The sequence below is a fragment of the Theropithecus gelada genome, chromosome 3, assembly GCF_003255815.1.
Source record: "Theropithecus gelada isolate Dixy chromosome 3, Tgel_1.0, whole genome shotgun sequence".
Classification (NCBI taxonomy): domain Eukaryota; kingdom Metazoa; phylum Chordata; class Mammalia; order Primates; family Cercopithecidae; genus Theropithecus; species Theropithecus gelada.
Genome location: NC_037670.1, coordinates 97,380,260 through 97,403,313, shown reverse-complemented (window position 1 = coordinate 97,403,313; position 23,054 = coordinate 97,380,260). Strand labels below are relative to the sequence as shown.

General features: G+C 36.1%; 1 protein-coding gene across 1 annotated transcript in view; it reads right to left on the bottom strand.

Moving 5' to 3' along the window:
* AGMO (alkylglycerol monooxygenase) overlaps positions 1-23,054 on the bottom strand; it is a 363,147-nt gene that overhangs the window by 175,304 nt on the left and 164,789 nt on the right. The window contains exons 6-10 of the mRNA XM_025380172.1: positions 22,619-22,685; positions 19,651-19,716; positions 19,482-19,561; positions 15,295-15,429; positions 13,287-13,403 (exon numbers count right to left, since the gene is read on the bottom strand). Of these exons, the coding sequence (XP_025235957.1) occupies positions 13,287-13,403; positions 15,295-15,429; positions 19,482-19,561; positions 19,651-19,716; positions 22,619-22,685 (465 nt within the window). The remainder of the gene's footprint in view (positions 1-13,286; positions 13,404-15,294; positions 15,430-19,481; positions 19,562-19,650; positions 19,717-22,618; positions 22,686-23,054) is intronic.

Here is a 23,054-nt window from a genome sequence, read left to right as displayed (position 1 = left end):
ATCCGTGGTATATATGTAACACGTTTTCTTTACCCAATCCACCATTGATGAGCACTTAGGTTGATTCCATGCCTTTGCTATTGTGAATAATGCTGCAATGAACATATGAGTGCATGTGTCTTTTGATAGAGTGATTTATTTTCTTTTGGATATATACTCAGTAATGGGACTGCTGTGTCAAATGGTGGTTCTGTTTTAAGTTCTTTGAGAAATCTCCAAACTGTTTTCCACAGTGGCTGAACTAATTTACATTTTCACCAACAGTGTATAAGTGTTCCCTTTTCTTTTTAGCCTCCCTAGCATCTGTTGTGTTTTGACTTTTTAATAATAGTCATTCTTACTGGTGTGAGACAATATCTCATTGTGGTTTTAATTTGCATTTCTCTAATAATTAGTGATGTTGAGAGTTTTTTCATGTATTTGTTGGATACTTGCATGTCTGCTTTTGAGAGGTGCCTGTTTATGTTCTTTGCCCACTTTTTAATCTGGTTATTTAGTTTTTGTTTGCTGATTTGCGTAAGTTCCTTATACATTTTGGATATTAGTCCTTTGTCAGATAGGTAATTGGCAAATATTTTCTCCCATTCTGTAGATTGTCTGTTTACTCTGTTGATAGTTTCTTCTACTGTGCAGAAGCTCTTTATTATAACTAGGTCCCACTTGTCAAATTTTGTTTTTGTTGCAATTGCTTTTGAGGGCTTACTCATAAATTATTTCCCTATGCCAAGGTCCAGAATGTTCTTCGACAAAGTTGACAAAAGCAATGGGGAAAAGGGTTCCTTATTTGTTAAATCGTACAGAGATAGCTGGCTAACCGTACGGAGAAGAATGAAACCGGACCCCTACCTTTCACCATATTTAAAAATTAACTCAAGATTGATTAAAAATTTGAATGTAAGGCCTCAAACTATAAAAAACCCGAGAATAAAACATTATTAATACAATTAATCAATAATTTAATATTAAATATTTAATAATATTTTATTTTATTTCATTTTATTTTTGAAACAGGGTTTTACTCTCATCACTCAGGCTGGAGTGTAATGGCACCATCTAGGCTCACTGCAACCTCTCTTTCCAGTCTTAAGTTACTCTCCTGCCTCAGCCTCCAGAGTAGCTGGGACTATAGGCACATGCTACCATGCACGGCTAGTATTTTTTTTTTTTTTTCTTGAGACAGTTTCATTCTTGTTTCCCAGGCTAGAGTGCAATGGCGCCATCATGGCTCACTGTAATCTCCACCTCCCTGGTTCAAGCGATTCACCTGCCTCAGCTTCCTGAGTAGCTGGGATTACAGGCACCCACCACCATACATACCGGATTATTTTTTTATTTTTTATTTTTAGTAGAGTTAGGGTTTCACCAGGTTGGTCAGGCTGGTCTCGAACTCCTGACCTCAGGTGATCTGCCTGCCTCTGCCTCCTAAAGTGCTGGGATTATAGGTGTGAGCCACTGCACCCAGTCAACGGCAAATTTTTGTATTTTTTGTAGAGATGAGTTTTCACCATGTGGTCCAGGCTGGTCTCAAACTCCCGGACTCAACTCCAGCCTCAATCTCCCAATGTACTGGGGTTTATAGGCGTGAGCCACTGCACCCTGCCTAATAGCAATATTTTATATTCCTCAAACTTTAAAATAAATTCCACTAAATTATTCAATCAGTAGTTTAATATTAAATTATTGTTTCTAAATGTTAAATATTTAAATATTAAGTACCTTAATAATTATTTCTTTAATTCCTTAAAAAACAGAATATTCCAAAAATTAGTTTAAAAGAAACTGAGAGTATTGAAGAGGGAATTCAATATACAACACATATGCTGAATTTAGGGTTCATTTTCCTATGGAACTTAAGTTTTTCTATATAGCATCCTTTGATAGACTAGTAAGGTAGATAGTCATTTGAACTTCTCTAAATTCTACACATTCAGCTGGGTGTGGTGGCTCATGCATGTAATCCCAGCGCTCTGGGAGGCTGAGGTGGGCAGATCACTTGAGGTCAGGAGTTTGGGACCAGCCTGCCCAACATGGTGAAAAGCCATCTCTACTAAAAATATTAAAATTAGCCGGGAATGGTGGCACATACCTGTAGTCCCATGTACTTGGCGGCTGAGGCAGGAATAAACTATTGTTTGAAACTAGGAAGCAGAGGTTGCAGTGAACTGAGATTGTTCCATTGCACTTCAGTCTAGGTGCCACAGCAAGACTCTGCCTCATAAATAAATAAATAAATAAATAAACTCTACAAATTCATTCCATGAGTATATATTGAGTATGTGCTGGGCATTATGGTAAATATGAGTTTGAGTAACCAAGGAGAACAAAATCCCTGCCCTTGAATTCATACCACCTTAGTCTTTGCCAATAAGACCACTGGCCAGGTACACTAGAACAAAAGAAAAAAAAATAGAATATAATTTATAGGTTTTAAAGGCTATAAACATTTAGTCTCCTATGTGTTAAACAATATGTGAAATCACATGTAACTTATTAGTTTTTTTATAACAGGGAGGATTATATTTTTCATTCAATTTACTCCCATTTCAAATTATATACTGCTGGTTTATCTTTCATATAAAATATCTCTCTCCTAAAGTGCTAAATTGAAATTATTCTAAATTAGTTCCATTTTAATTTGGATATATGGTCACTTCTTAATCACAGAAAGCATTTGGGAAAGATCATAACCATAAATAGCTTTTTGAGGCAATAAATTGTTTTTCCTTTTTAAAAACTGTCTGTCAAGTTTCACCAGGCGTGGTGGCTCATGCCTGTAATCCCAGTACTTTGGGAAGCTGAGGTCAGCAATTCACTTGAGGCCAGGAGTTCGAGACCAGCCTGGACAACATGGCAAAGCCCCATATCTACTAAAAACACAAAAATAATACAAAAATTATCCAGACATGGTGGTGGCGCATGCCTGTAATCCCAGCTATTTGGGAGGCTGAGGCAGGAGAACTGATTGAAACTGGAGGAGGAGGTTTCAGTGAGCTGAGATGGCACCACAGCACTCCAGCCAGGGCAACAGAGTGATACTCTATCTCAAAAAAAAAAAAAAAATATATATATATATATATATATATATATATATACACATATATATTTGGTAGCTCTTGTTTTCATAGGTTTCCCAGTGCAAGGATGATGGTATAGATTCATAGCCCCAAGTATGCCTGCAGAACCCTATCTCCTCCAACTTTCTTTAAATAGATGGAAAAAATATACTTAGGAAGAGATATCATTAACAATAGCAGAATTACATGTTTGATGCCATGTTACTTAAATAGTCAATGAATGTGTGGGAATTCTTCTTTTGCCCACAGATAAATTATAAAGAAGAAAGCCCTTTTGTTCTTGAAGAAGACTATCATTGTCCTACCCTTGCATGGGAAAACCTTGGTGGTCAATACAACCTCCTCTCACGTTTCCCCACCAAACAAACCTCACAAAGGAGCTATCAAACTTGGTCACCATATCCCAAAATAACAGTATGTTTCTATATGAAATAATTTTTTTTTAACTTTATGCATTGTCAAAGATGATTTGATAATATTTTCCATAATTTTATTCTAAAGATTTAGAAATGAAAAGTCTAGATTTTCTTACAATCACAAGACGGTGCATTTTTAGTGGTTTCCCTAAAAGATGCCTGACAAGGTCTACAAAATTCATTATTCTGATTAATGCTCATCTTCTCAGACATCTGTAAAATGAGGCTAATATTGCCTAACACATAAACCTCTATAACTTCTGATATGAAGGCAGCAGATTGAGTTTCCTGGCACACTTATTCTGCGGCCCTCATTACCTCTATAGCTCTGAGGGCTCCACCTTCCAGACTCCATGAGCTTATGGATTTGTCATGCTGAATCCTAAGGCCTGAAGATGCTTCTCAGTGTTACAACATAAACACAAGAGCAGAATCCAATGTGACACCATACTGCAATGTATAATTATATGTGAGTCTCAAGAATCTGTCTTGAAAGCATTTCTTGCTCTTTAAAATAATTGTCAATATTGGCTATCTTATTATTTTTCCTATATTTTCAGAACTCCCTAGGTGGCTACTACTAAAGCATACCAAGAGGAATATAACTACAATAAACATTTACTAGAATTTCAAGCAAGAAGCAAACACAATAAATATATCAAAGTTGAAAATATATTGGCTAAAAAGTATAATTAGCATGTAGTTCAAAACATTGAATTGACATGGAGTTCATCAGTTTCTACAAAAAATTTGACACTATGGTTCTACTCCATTAAAATATGAATGTATACCTGATAAGATAGAGAAATTCACCCTCCTACCTGAAAAACAATAGCAATATATCTGAAATGATTGTTTTCAAATCACAGGGCACCAGGCAGCAAAGAACAGCAATTTCAGGGAAATGGGATACAAATAATATGATCCATATTGCACCAGTTTCCCACCTTGAGAGTTTCTAGGTCACAACACAGAGGGACCCAGAGGAGCTTGGTGAATTCCCTGAATTGCAGAGAAGGAGCCAGGATTTGAGAGAAACCAAGGAGGCTAGCGTTTGGAAAATTGAGTACCAAAAAAAGGGAGAGTTATACGTGGAGAACCCTAAAATTTTGCAGAGTGCCAATCAAGTCTTTAGTGTAACAGCTCATGCGTGATACACTGAAGAAATTATCCAAGGGCAAAAAAGGATCAGAGTTACAATGCCCAGTATGCGTATAATGCATTTTCCTACCAGACAGACTGGAAAATCTCATGATTCATTGGACATTCACTGAGTCGAGAACACCAAAGGGTTGTGCCTCAGTATTGGATAGTAATTACTCCAGGACTGAAAATCTTTAGCAAAGAAAGATCCTACAACAGTTGCCACAAGAGTCGGTTGTTAACATACTATCTTTCTTGAATGCTCCGTAAAACTATTTTGTGGAAGCCACTCTGAATAATTTGTATTTGCCTCAAGATCTCACTGAAATCAGCACAAATTTCCATACACTTTTAAAAGGAAACTTTTATTTTCTTACTAAGAAAAAAGTGGATCTATGAACTATATACCTTTTCATTATTTTCCAAAACACAGAAGAGAAAAGGTATTAAAAGACCATTTCAGAGAGACCCACCAGACTCTCTTTCTAAATGGATTTTTTTTTCTTTTCTTTTTTTTTTTTGAGACAGAGTCTCGCTCTGTCACCTAGGCTGGAGTGCAATAGCACAATCTTGGCTCCTGCACAACCTCCACCTCCTGGGTTCAAGTGCTTCTCTTGCCTCAGCCTCCAGAGTAGCTGGGATTACAGGTACCTGCCACCACACCTGGCTACTTTTTCTATTTTTAGCAGAGATGGAGTTTCACCATCTTGGCCAGACTGGTCTCAAACTCCTGATCTCAAGTAATCCACCCACCTCGGCCTCCTAAAGTGCAGGATTACAGACATGAGCCACTGTGCCTGGCCTCTTTATGTGGAATACTTTTAATGAGGAAATGTAACTCCAAAGAACTGTGCATTTAGACTGGAGTTTCCAAAGCAGGATGGAATTGCTTAATTTTTACATATACTTAATAAATCAAAGTGAGATTGTAATTTAAATTATGAGGAGGTTATCATTGATTGTGTTTGTTATACGATAACTTTTTAAAGAAGCTGCCCGATACTCACCAAATTAGAAAAGACTAATAGTGATATGAAGATATATTTAATTTCAAAGTTAACATTATATTATCTGATGCATATGACACTATTAAATGTGTAATTTCCAAGTTTATTAGTATATTTAAATATAGTGGATAAAAATAATGTATTTAGGAAAATAAAATGATCACTTTTCTACATTTCTGTAGTCTATGCTTATTTGAAAGGTAGCTTTCAAATTCATTACATTCATTTCATGGCTTTATATTATAATTGATGCTCACTTTGGCCCACATTTCTTTTTTTTCCCACATTACCTTAGTTACCACCTAAAATCTTAAGGAAATGAAATCCCAAGGGGGTAGACTACAGAAAAACAGTATACCCTGGACGTTGACTTGAAAGCTTTCATGTAGAACCTAAGCTAGATCTAATTTGTGCAAGTGACACTCTCTGCTATGAGAGTAGACCAAAAAATATTGATTTTTTTACAGAGGGTTTTTTCAGTGGGTTTATTAAAAAATGCCAACATGAAAACATTAGTTACAAAATTGTAGTGCCCATAATGTTTTACAGAGCGTGGCATTCAGGGGAATTAAAAACCATAAAAATGTTTCCAAATTTATATTGGATACTCTCAGATGCCCTGTTAACTTGAAATATATCATCAAAGTAATCTGTGCTCAAATGTATCTGCAGTAACTTTATTACATATCCTATTACAAGACCTTATTGAATATTCAAACTGTTTTTTGCGTGTCTATTATTTAAAAGAGAATTGCCTTTTCAATTTTAGTTTGTAGAACATGCTAGTGCCATACGTATTTTTATTTCAAACATGTATTCATGATATCACCCCAGGAAGTGGACCCTGGCAGCTGAGGAATTGATTTTTCAAGCATTACTAAACCAAAATCAACATAAAAGTCCGTGGGTCATATCACTAAACGAAACACTATATATTTAAATGTATGCTCTGCAAGTTTCAGTAAGAAAGGAATGTGTCTCTTATGCCTTTGTGGTGGCCATCAAATTGCTTTTTTGACTCCCAAAGTTATTTATATAGAACCTGCATACATAAAACAAGCAAGTATTTATCTTCTCTAATATATGCATAAACAGAAAAGGCTGTGGTACCACAGCAGGGTCCCCAATTACAAGTCAGCCACAACTCTTCTGTGTGATTATTGGCTACAGTGAATCTGGAAACAAATATTGCTGTTGGATTTTAATGTCTTTGTATGCTTTTAGACATCCCTGAGACTAGAAAGGCACTATAGAATTTTGCAAATAAGCAACCTTTCTTCCTGGTCACACAGCACGTTCTCCGCAAAGAAAAACACACGTGGGAAACAAGCAAATGCACCTTTCAAAATTAATTTGTGTCAGGAATGAAGCTGTCTCCAACTCTAATTTCAGTTTGAAAAGGGTTTCAACACCTGATATTTCTCTTCGTCAATATATTGACATGAGTTTCTCATATAGTTTTTCATGACAGTAGAGAAATCTTGTGAAAACCATGCTGTAAGTCATATCTTTTAATGGACACAGTGTCCCACTACATTTTTACCCAGGAAGCACTCACTCATGCCCAAGCATTCAAATGTTAATGGCCACTTTTTCAAAATTAGCATGGAGGCTCACATAGCTTAAAATGAGTACATCTCCATCTTTTGTTTCTATGAATCAGTATAATTTATTTAGGGATTTTATTTAATATAACTAATAAAAATCAATAATGCAAACTGTACTCAACATTGGTCAGTATATCAAGAGTTGGGTATTTAGACACAGACGACCTGGCTTTTCTTTTTGTCTCATTCAACTATGTAAGCTCTATTAATGACGTACATTTTAGTTCTATTTGGGGTGAAAATATTAAGTTAATATATTAAACAAAGTAATCAGTGAAATTAATATATTAAACAAAGTAATCAATGAGACCTTACGTTAAACAGATATGAAGTCTAAGCATTTTGGTGGTTTGATGTGTAGGTGTGCACTGTCAAGAGTGATGTGGTTCATGCCACTGTTATAAAAGCTTTGGTCCAAAAAGAAATTCTTGTTTCAAGTTTTGTCATTTTGGAGACAAAAGCCAAATAAACCTGGTACAATATGCAATTTGTTTCATCATTAGCTCTAGCACATGTAAGAAAAACAAACAGTAACTATATGTCCAATCATTATATTTTCCAAAAACTTCTGGTTCCATAGTATCCTAGTTCCTATGTTTGCTTCACAAAATGGAAAAAAGAATCATCATTTTCTGCTACAATAATACAAGTCTATTATATGTTTCCCTGTGGCTTTTCCTTTATTTAAAAAAATACATATTTGGACAGAGAGCACATACAAACTTACCTATTGTTTAAAGTCGGGGTTACTATGTGGGGAATAATTTGGTTACTAACTTTGAACACACACAAAAAAGAAATATATATGGACAACACCAATCACTAAAGTTTTAAAATAATGTTAAAATTAAAATGGGTTTTCTTGGTTTAATGTCTGTTTTGTCAGAAACTTGGATTGCAGCCCAGCCTTCTTTCTGTTTTCCAATTGCTTGGTAGACTTTTCTCCATCCCTTTATGGGATCAAATCAACAAGAAATTCTAACTATCCTAAATATGTATGCACCCAACGCAGGAGCACCCAGATTTATAAAGCAAGTCCTTAGAGATCTTCAAAGAGACTTAGACTCCCACACAATAATAGTGGGAGACTTTACTACCCCACTGATAATATTAGATCATCCAGACAAAGAATTAACAAAGATATTCAGCACCTGAACTCAGCACTAGACCAAATGGACCTGATAAATACATTCAGAACTCTCCACCCAGAAACAACAGAATTTACATTCTTCTCGTGACATGACACATAATCTAAAATCAATCACAAAATTGAAAGTAAAACACTACTCAGCAAATGCAAAAGAACTGAAATCATAACCCACAGTCTTTCAGACCATAGCACAATCAAATTAGAAATTAAGACTAAGAAATTCACTCAAAACCATATAATTACATGGAAATTGAATAGTCTGCTCCTGAATCACTTTTGGGTAAATGATGAAATTAAGGCAGAAATCAAGAAGTTCTTTGAAACTAGTGAGAACAAAGACACAACATACCAGAATCTCGAGGACACAGCTAAGGCAGTGTTAAGAGGGAAATTTACAGCACTTAAAGTCCACATCAAAAAGTTAGAAACATCTCAAGTTGACAACCTAATATCACAACTAAATAACTAGAGAAATCAAGAGCAAAGAAATCCCAAAGATATCACAAGACAAGAAATAACCAAAATCAGAACTGAACTGAAGGAGATTGAAACATGAAAATCCATTTGAAAGATCAACTAATCCAGGAGCTGTTTGGGGGAAAACATTGATAAAGTAGAAAGACTGCTAGTTAGATTGATAAAGAAAAAACAGAAGATTCAAATCAACACTATCAAAAACAACAAGGAGGATATTGCCAGTGACCCCACAGAAGTACAAACAACAATCAGAGAATATTATGAACACTTGTATGCACGTACACTAGAAAATCTAGAAGAATTTCCTGGTTACATACACCCTCCTAAGACTGAACCAGGAAGATATTAAAACCCTGAAGAGACCAATAGTGAGCTCTAAAATTGAGGCAGTAACAAATAACCTATCAATCAACAAAAGGCCAGCACCAGACAGATTCACAGCCGAATTCTACCAGAAGTATAAAGAAGAACTGGTACCATTTCTACTGAAACTATTCCAAAAACTTCAGGCCAATATCCCTGACTGACAGCAATGCAAGAATTCTCAACAAAATACTGGCAAACCAAATCCAACAGCACATCAAAAAGCTTATCCACCATGATTAAGTAGGCTTTATCCCTGGGTGCAAGGTTGGTTCAACATACACAAATCAGTCAATGAGATTCATCACATTAACAGAACTAAAAACAAAAACACATGATTATCTCAATAGATGCAGAAAAGGCTTTCTCTAAAATTCAACACCCCTTCATATTGGTCACTCTCAATAAACTAGGTATTGAAGGAAAATGCCTCAAAATAATAAGATCCATATAAGACAAACCCACAGCTTATATTATACTGAATAGGCAAATGTTGGAAGCATTCCCCTTGAAACGAGCACAAGACAAGGATGCCCTCTCTCACCACTCCTATTCAACATAGTATTGTAAGTTCTGGGCAGGGCAATCAGGCAAAAGAAAGAAACAAAAGGCGCAATAGGAAGAGAGGAAGTCAAACTATCCAGATTTGCAGACGACATGATCCCTATCTAGAAAACCCCATGGTCTCGGCCCAAAAGCTTCTTAGGCTGATAAACAACTTCAGCAAAGTCTCAGGATACAAAAATCATATGAAAAATCACTGGGATTTCTATACACCAATGACAGTCAAGCCGAGCGCAAAATCAGGAATGAACTCCATTCATAATTGCCACAAAAAGAACAAAAACCTAGGGATACAGATAACCAGGAAGGGGAAAGATCTCTGGAAGGAGAGCTACAAAACACTACTCAAAGAAATTGGATATTGACACAAACAAATGGAAAACCATTCTATGCTCATGGATAGCAAGATTCAATATCATTTAAAGAGCCATACTGCCCAAAGCAATGTATAGATTCAATGCTATGCCTATTAAACATTCTTCACAGAACTAGACAAACATTGTCATTCTTCACAGAATTAGAAAAAAACTACTTTTTTTTAAATTATACTTTAAGTTCTAAGGTACACGTGCACAACGTGCAGGTTTGTTACATATGTATACATGCGCCATGTCAATGTGCTGCACCCATCAACTCATCATTAACATTAGGTATATCTCCTAATGCTATCCCTTCCCCCTCCCCCCTCCCCACAATAGGCCCCAGTCCTGTGTCCAAGTGATATCAGTGTTCAATTCCCACCTATGAGTGAAAACATGCGGTGTTTGGTTTTCTGTTCTTATGATAGCTTGCTGAGAATGACAGTTTCCAGCTGCATCCGTGTCCCTACAAAGGACATGAACTCATCCTTTTTTATGGCTGCATAGTATTCCATGGTGTATATGTGCCACATTTTCTTAATCCAGTCTGTCACTGATGGACATTTGGGTTGATTCCAAGTCTTTGCTATTGTGAATAATGCACAGGAAAGCAAAAAAAGAACCAAATAGCCAAGGCAATCCTAAGCAAAAAGAACAAAGCTGGGGACATCACATTACCCAACTTTAAACTATACTACAGGTCTACAGTAACCAAAGCAGCATGATACTGGTACAAAAACAGTCACATAGGCCAACGGAACAGAATAGAGAACTCAGAACTACGACTGCACACTTACAACTATCTGATCTTTATAAACCTGACAAAAACAAGCAATGGGGAAAGGATTCCCTATTCAATAAGTGGTGCTGGGATAACTGCCTAGCCATATGCAGAAGATTAAAACTGGACCCCTTCCTTACTGTATATACAAAAATTAACTCAGGATAGATTAAAGACTTAAATGTAAAACCTAAAACCATAAAAGCCCTGTATGACAACCTAGGCAATATCATTCAGGACACAGACACAGACAAAGATTTCATGATGAAGATGCCAAAAACAATTACAACAAAACCAAAAATGAACAAATGGGATCTAATTAAACCGAAAAGCTTCTGCACAGCAAAAGAAATTATCAGCAGAGTAAAAAGACAACCCACAGAATGGGAGACAAGTTTTGCAAACTATGCATCCAACAAAGGTATAATATCAAGCATCTATAAGGAACTTAAACACATTTGCAAGAAAAAGACAAACAATCCCATAAAAAGTGGGCAAAGAACATGAACAGACACTTTTCAAAGGAAGACATGCATGCAGACAACAATCATATGAAAAAAAAGCCCAACATCACTGATCATTAGAGAAATGCAAATCAAAATCACAATGGGGTACCATCTCCCACCAGTCAGAATGGCTAGTGTTAAAAAGTCACAAATTAACAGATGCTGGTGAGCTTCTTGGGAAAAAGGAGTGCTTCCACACTGTCGGTGGGAGTGGAAATTAGTTCAATCATTGTGAAAGACAGTGTGGAATTCTTCAAAGACATAAAGACCGAAATACTATTCCACCCAGCAATCCCATTACTAGGTATATATCCAAGGGAATAGAAATAATTCCATTATAAAGTTAAATGTATGCATGTGCTCACTGAAACACTATTCACAGTATCAAAGACATGGAATCAACCTAAATGCCCATCAATGATAGACTGAATAAAGAAAATGTGGTAAGTATACACCATGGAATACTATGCAGCCACCAAAAAGAATGAGACTATGTCCTTTGCAGGGACATGAATGGAAGCTGGAGGCCATTATCCTTAGCAAACTAACACAGGAACAGAAAACTAAATATCAGCATGTTCTCACTTATAAGTAGGAGCTAAATGATGAGAACACATGGACACAGAGAGGGGAACAACACACAATGGGGCCTATTGGAGGGTGGAGGGTGGGAGGAGAAAGAGGATCAGGAAAAATAACTAATAGGTACTAGGCTTAATACTTAGGTGATAAAATAATCCATACAACAAACCCCTCATGACACAGGTTTACCTATGTAACAATACTGCACATGTACCCCCGAACTTAAAATAAAAGTTAAAAAAATTAAGATGGCTTTTCTCAATGCACTATTCAATAATCTCTACCACGACTTTCCGAAAACCTATTTAGCAGGACACATTGTATACACTATCGGATGCCCAACCAAAATATACCTTCCATTTCTTTTGTACTAAGACTGTGCTGATTTTGTCCAGGTATATATGAGGAATGTGCTCGGGGTAAGTGAGTACCACTCTATCCTGAGGGTAAGAATTATACTTAGTATAATTCACTCATGGTTAATTCATGACCTGATGTTAGTTATTGGTTTAGTGTGGGCATGTCCTGAGAAATGAGGCATGAAAGGAAGTTTGCTCAGGAGAAATGTGTCTCTGTGTGTGTTTTCCTTCTTAAATAAAATGAAATAAAATTAACAAGATGCTCTTCTTTTTTGTTTGCAATTTACAGCATATTTTATATACCTTATGTTATTTTTGGTCTTTCCAAAATCAAGGTAGTACACATATTCTTTTTTGGCCAAAAAAGTGACCCCCAAAGTGGCTATCCCTGAACTTAATCCTGGTCTAGTGCTCTTCTATTTGCACCAGACAAATTGGAATATTCTGAATGTTTTAGAAAGGTCAAACTAAAGGAATTAAACTCTACCTTGAAAACCCTTTAAAGTAATTCTATCAAGGAATTCTCTAAATGAAAGTAAATATGTTGAAATTGATGAAAAGTATGCTTTCCTACACATTTAATTCTGAATTCTGAAGTATTTTTATTGTAATTGTAATAAAATTTGTTGATGGCAAATAATTTCTTATTTATCACACAAATTAACAGCATATCACTTGGTGAACATTCTACACAGAAGCAATTTGGATAGAGTTAATTCATTTACATTTAGTAGCCTAGAAGATTTGTTTTACCTGTTTAAATGTGAGACATTGCCAAAATTACAGCAGACAACTACAGAGAAGAATAAACCATAACCTTAATATGGGAAGCTTATTTTCATTTTCAAACAAAGTAGCAGATAATGTTCTCACACTATTTAAAATGGATATTACTTACAGCTGCATCTGCAAAGGTCTCTTCATAAAACACTAGCATCAGAGCAAACTGTACAACTGTGTATATCTTTAATAGCTGAGATGCAGATGATGAGAAGGGAACATCTTTCCCAGTGACCTAGGTAGACAAGAAAGAACCATTTCCTTTATATTGCTCCAGACTTATTTCTCTAACTGAAATCCACACTAAGAGAGATATTTGAAAAAATGTACTTGCTATTTTTTTTTTAAAAAAGGCTAACATAATTTTTTAAAATAGAAACTTGTCTGTAAGTTAGGATACTTTTTTTCCCATTTTGAAAGCATGACAATTATGATGTAGTCTGCCTTAAAGAGCAGCATAAAAACTAATTCAGCAAAATGTGCAAATAATAAAGATAGTCAAAATGAATGGGATGGATCTTCCCTATTTGATAATATGTCCATGATCACATATGATGGCAAAAGCAAAGTAAAACAAAAAACAGAAGGTGGCCGGACGTGGTGGCTCACACCTGTAATCCCAGCACTTTCTGAGGCCAAGGTGAGCGGATCACTTGAGGTCAAGAGTTCATGATCAGCCTGGCCAACATGGTGAAACCCCATCTCTAGCAATAACACAAAAATTAGCTGGGCGTGGTGGCATGCACCTGTAATCCCAGCTACTCGGGAGGCTGAGGCAGAAGAACTGCTTGAACCCAGTAGGCAGAGGTTGCAGTGAGCCAGGACTGCATGACTGCACTCCAACCTGGAGATGGGGGACAGTCCCCCCCCCCAAAAAAAAAAACACACACACACAGGGAGAGAAGGTAATCTTGGCAGTGTAGGTAATCATACTTCAAAGAAAAATACTATTTTATTGGAAACAACTTTTGTAAAGTTATTTATTGGAAACTTTAGAAAAGTTATTTCCAATAAACTACATTTTTACTCTAGCATTTGAGTTTCCCCAAAATGCTACACATCTATTTTTTTAATGCAGACTCCAGGACTCATATAACTTTAAAAACAGTATTCACTTTGAGTTATCTACTGACAAAAAGAAAAACAATAAATGGATCATAGCAAACAGGTTTTTGGAGTTTAAATATAAAAATTATTTCACCTATATCAAGTTGGTGGATGTTACACTACTAATTATGAAGATAAACAAAAGTGTCTGGGAAACTTATTCCAGGCGGCTTTGATAACTGAATGAGGAAAGGTCATTACTTAGATTAGGATTTTTTCAAAATAGTAATATTTAAATAAAACCTCTTATTTTGTTTTATTTCCTTGAAACATCACAGGCTAATTTTATACACATAGTATCATCCTTGAAATTAAGAGTAGTTTAGTCTTCCTATTGTTTCTGCATTACTATACATAACATTTATTTGATAAGAAATCACAACTTATATTCTAAATGATTAAAAAGAAACTTCTCTTTCTTTTTCAGAAGAGTAATTCTGGGTGAAAACTGAGTTTTTCATTTGGGTTCCTCTATTTTAAAGATCTATCTTTTTTTGTTTTTGGTTTTCAATGTGGTTTCTGCATTTAATTCTTCTACTCTACTATAAAATGAATATAGCTATGGTTTGACCCAAAATCCATACTGTCTTGATGTGACTTTAGATACATCTGTTCTGGGGGCCTCATTTCTTTGTGAGTGGAGTTAAGATTAGACTGACTCATTCCTAAGGTTGCCTCCATCTCTAGTGTTCTAGGACTCTGTGTCTGAGCCACTTGTATTTGTGAAGTTATGCTCTACACAAAGGCAGGCATTCAAGTGGATATGAAAACCAGCCTCTGTAGCTCTGCTCCACAATCTGGGCTCCCAGGCAAAAGGCAGTGTTCACCTGGGAGAAGGTACTCCTTTAATTGGCACATAGTTGGTGGACACTCACTAAGTTATGCACCACAGGACTGCATCTGACCGGGGGAACATCTTTTTACAGATTTGCATGAAAATAGCATATGTACAGGCTGGCTGTAGACCTGACAATATGAGACTAATCTTCACCATCTCCAATTCTGTGAACTCTATTTACCTCTGGAATTTCTTCACTTAGACCAAGTCTTGGTTTACCTGGACCCCATCCTGGTCCTTTAAATATGACAGACAACTTATTGAAGAATCCAGGTGTGGCCCAGAATGTAGTCCATATGTAAAATAAGTGATGGAACTAGAAAGAATAAAAAAGAGCTTATTTCAAATAAGATAAATAGGACAGAAAGAATAAATACCAAAGATTATGTATATTTTTTATTGTTCAAGGTAATTTACATATATTAAAACATACGTTATGCATGATTAGAGCAACAGAAATTAATGTGTAATTGCATTCTGTGCTGTAATCTATTCTATGTACTGTGTACCATTAAGTGTGTTTCTGTCAGTATTTCTGAAGTTCAATAAAATTGTAATTTTGAAATGTAAAATCAGGGCAATTGTTTAGACAATCAGCAAAGTAGAAAAAAATGAGTTAAAAGGCTTTGCTTCCAATAGAATTAACTAGCACCCTGTGCACTCAACATCCCTCCCTAAGGACACCTTTTCTTTCTTTCTTTTTCTTCAAGACAGAGTCTCATTCTGTTGCCCAGGCTGGAATGCAGTGGAGCGACTTTGACTCACTGCAACCTCTGCCTCCCGGGTTCAAGTGATTCTCCTGCCTCAGCCTCCTGAGTAGCTGAGATTACAGGTGCATGCCACCATTCCAGGCTAATTTTTGTATTTTTAATGGCGACGGAGTCTCACCACGTTGGCCAGACTGGTTTTGAACTTCTGACCTCATGATCCACCAGCCTCGGCCTCTCAAAGTGTTGGGATTACAGGCCTGAGCCACCACGCCTGGCCAATGACACCTTTTCTAAGTGTTGCTCAATGGATACAAAAGTTGAACATGGAAACATATAAAGATTGAATATCTGTTTAAAATTTTAAAATATAAATCTTTACTATATTGTGTTACAGACAACACATATTCATAAAAATACTCTAAGTAGTTTGTGATACTAGACTTCTGAGTATTAAATAGCCCGTATTCTGTAATTAGAGATTGAAAAGTTTGCTAATTGAGGCAAAAATTCCCTTTAAGTAGCATAACAGGAATCCCATATTCTTTAAATATAGTGCATTTGACATGGATAGAAGTTAAAAGTGGCCAGGCACTGTGGCTCACGCCTGTAATCCCAGCACTTTGGGAGGCTGAGGCGGGCGGATCACAAGGTCAGGAGATCAAGACCATCCTGGCAAACACGGTGAAACCCCATCTCTACTAAAAACACACAAAAAAATTAGCCGGGCATGGTGGCGGGCGCCTGTAGTCCCAGCTTCTCGGGAGACTGAGGCAGGAGAATGGTGGTGTGAACCCAGGAGGCGGCGGAGCTTGTAGTGAGCAGGGATCGCGCCACTGCACTCCAGCCTGGGTGACAGAGCGAGACTCCGTCTCAAAAAAAAAAAAAAAAAAAAAAAAAGAAGTTAAAAGTGTGCCCACATGTGATAGGTGTTCAATAAATGTTTGCTATTTATGACATATATATGATCATAATGCACCAAGAGACTAAAAAGACTCCTAGAGGTTGAGCATCAGCTATAGACTCTAGAGACGAGTTCTATGATAATTATAGAAATAAATTAATGGAGAAAGAAGTTTTGGCTTTATCAGAATTTGTGATTTTGCTAGTATTTTCATTGTGTTTTGAATGAGTTAAACCATTAAGATTACAAAAAATAACTTAAGAATTTATTAAAATATCATAATAAGGAATCTGAAGCAATTAAGAAATAATTTAGAACAACCATTTATGCCTAATGTTCCATTATTGGAACGCTAAGCATGTGGGAGTTATTTATATCCTAATACTCAAGGTCATCGCCAAGGCCTAATTGGAAAAATTCAAAAAATTGCAAGCTCAGGCATAAATGGTTAATGGAATAGATCTGAGGAATAGGTAAATGATAGGCGGAAACTTCACCTGGGGCTTTGCAATAATAATGATACAGAAAACTAATGTGCTTATAAGTTATAATGTACATTAATATACTTATCTGTTTTTTAATTTTGGAAACTGACTACAGTTTTTTTCTATCATTCTGGACACAAGCCATGAAAAATACATGGTAATGTTTTAAATGAAAATATTGTTTTTCACTTATTTATTTCCCAGTGCTCTGAAAATGTGCGATACCAAAGGAGGGCAAGGTGAATTATTTATGCCTAATAATAAGGAAAACAAACAAACAAACAAAACCCTATGTCTGTTGGAAGTCATCCTAAGTTGCCTTGATGCCTCTGCAGAATAGGTGAGAAATTTACCTGTATATAAAGGAATGGAGGTGAAAATAAGTGAATGTTTTTGTAAGTTCAAGTATTCCTAATTATCACAACTTGCCGGCTTGACATTTCTGACAATATAAGTGAACATGTAAAACACTAAACCTTAGACCCACTTGTGACAATTACAATGCTGAAGGAAATGTGAGGGGAAAGACCTGGAGAATTGAACCTAACACGGTTTCAGCAGCTGTCCATAAATACCTGTGATTTTCTGACCACCGTTCCTTTCAAAATACTAATCATCCCACTATTTGTGCAGCTCTTATTGTATTTAATATTCACTTTCTCATTCTGTCTCAGTTATAAACCCCCTTTTTCTCAGCAAGACTGTACACTCCCAAAGCCTTGCCTCTGAAAGAAATCACCCACCAACCAGCAGCACTGGCATCATATAGGTGCTTGTTTAGAAACACAGGATCTTGGAACACACCACAAAACTACTGAACAGAATCTGCATTTTAGTAGGATCCTCTGATTCACATGCACATTAAGTTTATAAAATTCTGCCCTAGAGGATAGAGATGAAGTTATCTATCTCTTTTTTAATGACTGCAATAAGGAGACCACTCCTATATGAAGAAAAGGTAGCTTTCAATGTACTCTTTCTCAACTGGTTTTATTTACACAAAGCTTATTATTAAGAAAGGATCCAAAATATTTGCTTATATTCTCCTGAGAGATGGATCATATTCTTAGTAAGTCTAATCAAGATAGAGACACAGAGAGAAATGCCACGTAGTTGAGAAGAAAGAAGAGAGATAATTACCTTTCTTCTTTTGGTGTACGAGGAGATAAAAATACCTTTCACTGAACAACTGAAGGCAATCTGTTACGGCCTTTTATGTAAAGAGGCAGCACAGTGTATAGGTTAAATTGAATTCAGCCAGTCTTGGGCTTAGCTTTCAACCCACCTTGGTTAAGCTTACAGCTAACAAGTTTTGTAATTTTGGGTGAATTATTTAAATTCTGGGAACCTTGGTTTCCTCCACCAGAAAATGGGAATGAAAAGAGCCACTGCTTTATAAGATTTTAGTAATAGCTACATTAAACATTTTTCTGCTGCGCTGTTAGCAGTGCACATGGTAGAAGCCCAATAGACGTCAACAATTTTGTTATTTCAACTTTCACTGAAACTCAAAGTAGTCTGGAAAAGCTGACCCAACATGAGCCAGTAACTTCCTCACTTACCGAATGTTGTAACCAGTCCCCTGAACAGAGCTGTCATTGACCAACCTCTTCAGCTTTTCAAGTATTCTTATCTTTTTCTCATTTACGAGTGCCTAACCCCAGGAGTATTTGTGGTGGTCTGACTCTGACAGATCGGAGCTTCACAGACATTCCTGATTTCTCTAGTGCCAACCATTGAGACCAATGAACAACCAGTACCACATGTCTAACAGAAAACTGGTCCAGTCCGACAAGTCTTAGCAAGTGAGGTAATGCACAGACTTAACCAATCTGTAATAGTTCCTGACACTTGGGTCCAAGAAGAGTAACGCAAAGCCCTCATGTTGAATTTCTAACCAGAGTCATGCACCCTGGAAACAAATATTTTTCTTACTGTGGGTTCAGCCTTAATTATACATGTTACTATTGCTCCTACTGAATACATGAATATATTTCAGGTCCATTCTGAGAAAGGATATGTTTAGAAGCCATTTTCTTTGTCATTCTAGGCAGTAGACATATTTGAAAATTAGTTATTTTAAAATATATTTTGCCTGATTTGATTCAAACTTTTGTTTGTGTGATAGAGTTATATCTAAATTTTTTATAGTTAAAAACTTTTTTTCAGGTTAGTATAATATACTATCACTTTTCAACAGCTGATTTTTCTCTTAACTGTAAGATTTATGAAATGATATCAATGCAGAAAAAATAAAAAACAAGTATGTTACCTGCACTCTGATTGGTTCAAATGTATTAATGGGATGTGTTAAGCCATATACAACTTTTTCATTTTCTGCTTCAAATGTCCCTGGAAGATAAATATTCAGGATATGAGATTTGGCTTCCTGTAATTGAGGGAGATGATTTACTTTTTTGATTTTAATATGTTTTACTTACCAAAAATTCTATCCCAAATAATAAGAACACCAGCAAAATTTTTGTCTATGCAATAACGATTTCTGCCTATGAGACAAAATATTAGAAAATATTTTTTTCAGAAAAATAGTTATGCTTTTTGAGATACCTTCATCTTGTTTTTAGAACATATTCATAAAATTCAGATTTAAGCAAGAGTATAATTTCCCTGGAAATGTCTTCTCATTTACACCATCAGATTTTATTCTCTAATAAAGGAATTTTTATTTTTATTTTTCAATTAACTATACTAAAGAGGGGAAGTGTTTTCTTAAAGCTGTATGTATGTTTTCTTGTCACCATTTTTCAGTATAAAATGGAATAAATGTAAATAATTTCTTCAGGACCATTAAATAAAAATTAAGAATGAAATGATATCAAAAATTACAAATAAGAAATAAAATAAGGAAACAATGTATGTAAATGTGTTTTTATTTTAAATTTTTGATAAGATGTCTCTCTATCCCTTTTCTCTGCATCTGTTTCAGGAAGGAAATTTTCTACGTAGAGTGAGACTTGACTAGTTTTTTTAAGATCATAAAAGCCATAGTAAAAAATAAACTACCCTTAATTTTTTCAAAACTCATATCATATATATTTTCCTACTGCCAAATAATCAAATTATAATGTAAATAACTGGTTATTATTTATTTAATACATTTTTTATAAAACTTAAGTAGACATGATGATATCCATATGACTGTAAATCTAAAGAAAAAGAATAATTAATTAACCAAACCACAACCCCAAGAAACTCAACTATCCTGAGTTCCCATTCCTTTTCCTGATTTCCATGTATGCAACTGCACATTTGAATGCACAGATACAAGGAAAAATCTCCCATAGTGTAAAAGTAGAGATAGATTGGCTGAACAGATGCAGACACTGTTGCTATATACATGGTTTATATAATGGTTCTGAATTAGTAAGGAAGAATTTTGCCCCTTAAGGAACATTTGGCAATTTCTGGAGACATTATTGGTAGCCACACCTGGGAGGGGATACTAATGACATCTAATGGGTGGTGGCCAGTGAAGTTGCTAAATTTCCTACAGTGCACAGAACATCCTCCACAACAAAGAAGTATCTGTCTCAAAATGTCAGCAGTGCTGAGGTTGGGAAACCCTGATATAAGCAGGTGGGAGTGTGGGAAAATGAAGTCAGAGGAAATAGCATCTGTTTCGTTTTGTAATGTGGACTTGTTCTTCTCGGCTCCTTCTATTTCCTTTTATATGGAAGGAACTGCAAGTGTATAATCCCCTTGGCCTCTCCACTTCCTTACTAATTAGAGATGCTTCTTGACCTACGGAGAGGTTATGTCTCAATAAACCATCTAAATTGAAAAACATTGAAAGTCAAAAATGCTTTTAATCAGGGTGTGGTGACTCAGGCCTGCAATCCCAGCATTTTGGGAGTTCGAGGTGGGCGGATCACCTGAGGTCAGGGAGTGTGAGACCAGCCTGATCAACATGGTGAAACTCAGTCTCTACTAAAAATACAAAAATTAGCTGGGCTTGGAAGTGTGCACCTATAATCCCAGCTATCAGGAGACTGAGGCAGAAGAATCGCTTGAACCCAGGAGGTGGAGCTTGCAGTGAGCCGAGATCGTGCCACTGCACTCCAGCCTGGGCGACAGAGTAAGACTCTGTCTCAAAAAAGGAAAAAAAAAAAAAAAAGCTTTTAAATAAGCCTAATCTACTGAACATCATAGCTTAGCCTAGCCTGCCTTAAATGCGCTCAGAGCACTTATATCAGCCTGCAATCTTAGGCAAAAATCATCTAATACAAAGCCTATTTCATAAGAAAGTGTTGAATATCTCACATGGTTTATGGAATACGGTACCAAAAGTAAAAAAAATAGAACGGCTATATGGGTTCTCAAGGTATGGTTTCTACCGAACATGTATCACATTTGCATCATTGTGAAAGTGGAAAAATCAGAAGTCGAACCATCATAAATCAGGGACTTTCTGTCCTCCCTGGAGTTGGAGAATGACTATTGAGTTTCTAAGAGGAAGCCACTTGTGCTCTCTGCCCTGGCCTCTCCTCCTGTGGAAGCCTGTGCTTCTGATCGGCTCCCTGCCATAAACATAGGGCCCTGCCCTTCTTGGAAAGGCAGGGCTTCAGGGATTCAGGGTTGCTGAGGAAGACTAGAAACTTATAAAAACAGAACAATAGCATTTACTTACGTATTTATTTTACTGGCTTCCTTTGCTCAGTATTGTTTGTGAGAATTATTCATGTCGTTGCGTATAGCAATGGTGTGGGCATTTTCATTGTTATATCATTTTCCATTACATGTATGATATAAAATTTATCTGTTCTACTGCTGAAAAACATTTGAATTATTTCTGTTTTTTCTGTCACAAATAATGCTGATATGCACATTGCTCTATAGGGCTCAGGGTACACAATGTGAACATTTTTGTTATTACTTAAGTTGGTGTCTTTAAACCTTAGGCACTAGCCACTTGGGATTTTCTCCTTGTCAGGGAAACACAGCTTATATTGAGATTGTTCAAGGCCTTAGGCAGGAAGGTTTATTGGGCTCTCCTTAAATCAAAACAGTTTTCAAGACCACTAACTCTCTGCCTGTAGATAGGAATGACCTTCAGCCCTGGGTCGAGGAGTAGCCTTTGACAGAATCCTTTAAAACATAAAATGTGCATCTCCTCAGCTGGTTAAATCATTTTCTACTACAATGGAGCTAAGATTTAAGTAGAACGAAAAATCCAAAAGTCAGATAGATAAATCCCCCTACTCCACCCCACCAGTTCATACTTTGGAGATGAGGCTTGTACCAAAGAAGATAGAAAAGAAGAAACTGTATTTATTTGTAAAACATGTGCTGGCTATATTGGGGGATTGTGATTAAATGAAGTAAGGCAAGTAATAATGTAATTTTTAAAGAAATTAAGAGGAAAAGAGAGAAGAAATAGAACTTCCTTACCATGATGAACTCTATGATGGCTAGGAGTATTAAGAATCAGTTCCAAAGGACCAAGGTTATTGATGACCTGTTTAAAACAGAAGGAATATTTATACATACAGTTATCATTAAATGTGTATTAGTATATAAATACTCACATTAGAAACTCACATAAATTCAGAGATATTGCAAGTTTCAGGGTTGGTATCAGAGAGTGGAAAAAAGTTCCTCTGAAATCTGGAATTCATATAAAGACAATAGTAATCTCAAAACTCTATTCTGAGAGGCAGCATGGTGAGTATGGTGTCATGGTTAAGAGCTAGACTTTCAGTTCAGCTTCAAGAATCTCCACTTATTACTGTGTGATCCTGGGGAAATGACTAGGTTTTCATATCTCAATTTTCTCATCTTTAAAATGGAAATAGTAACATATCTACATAATAATGTTGTTCCGAAG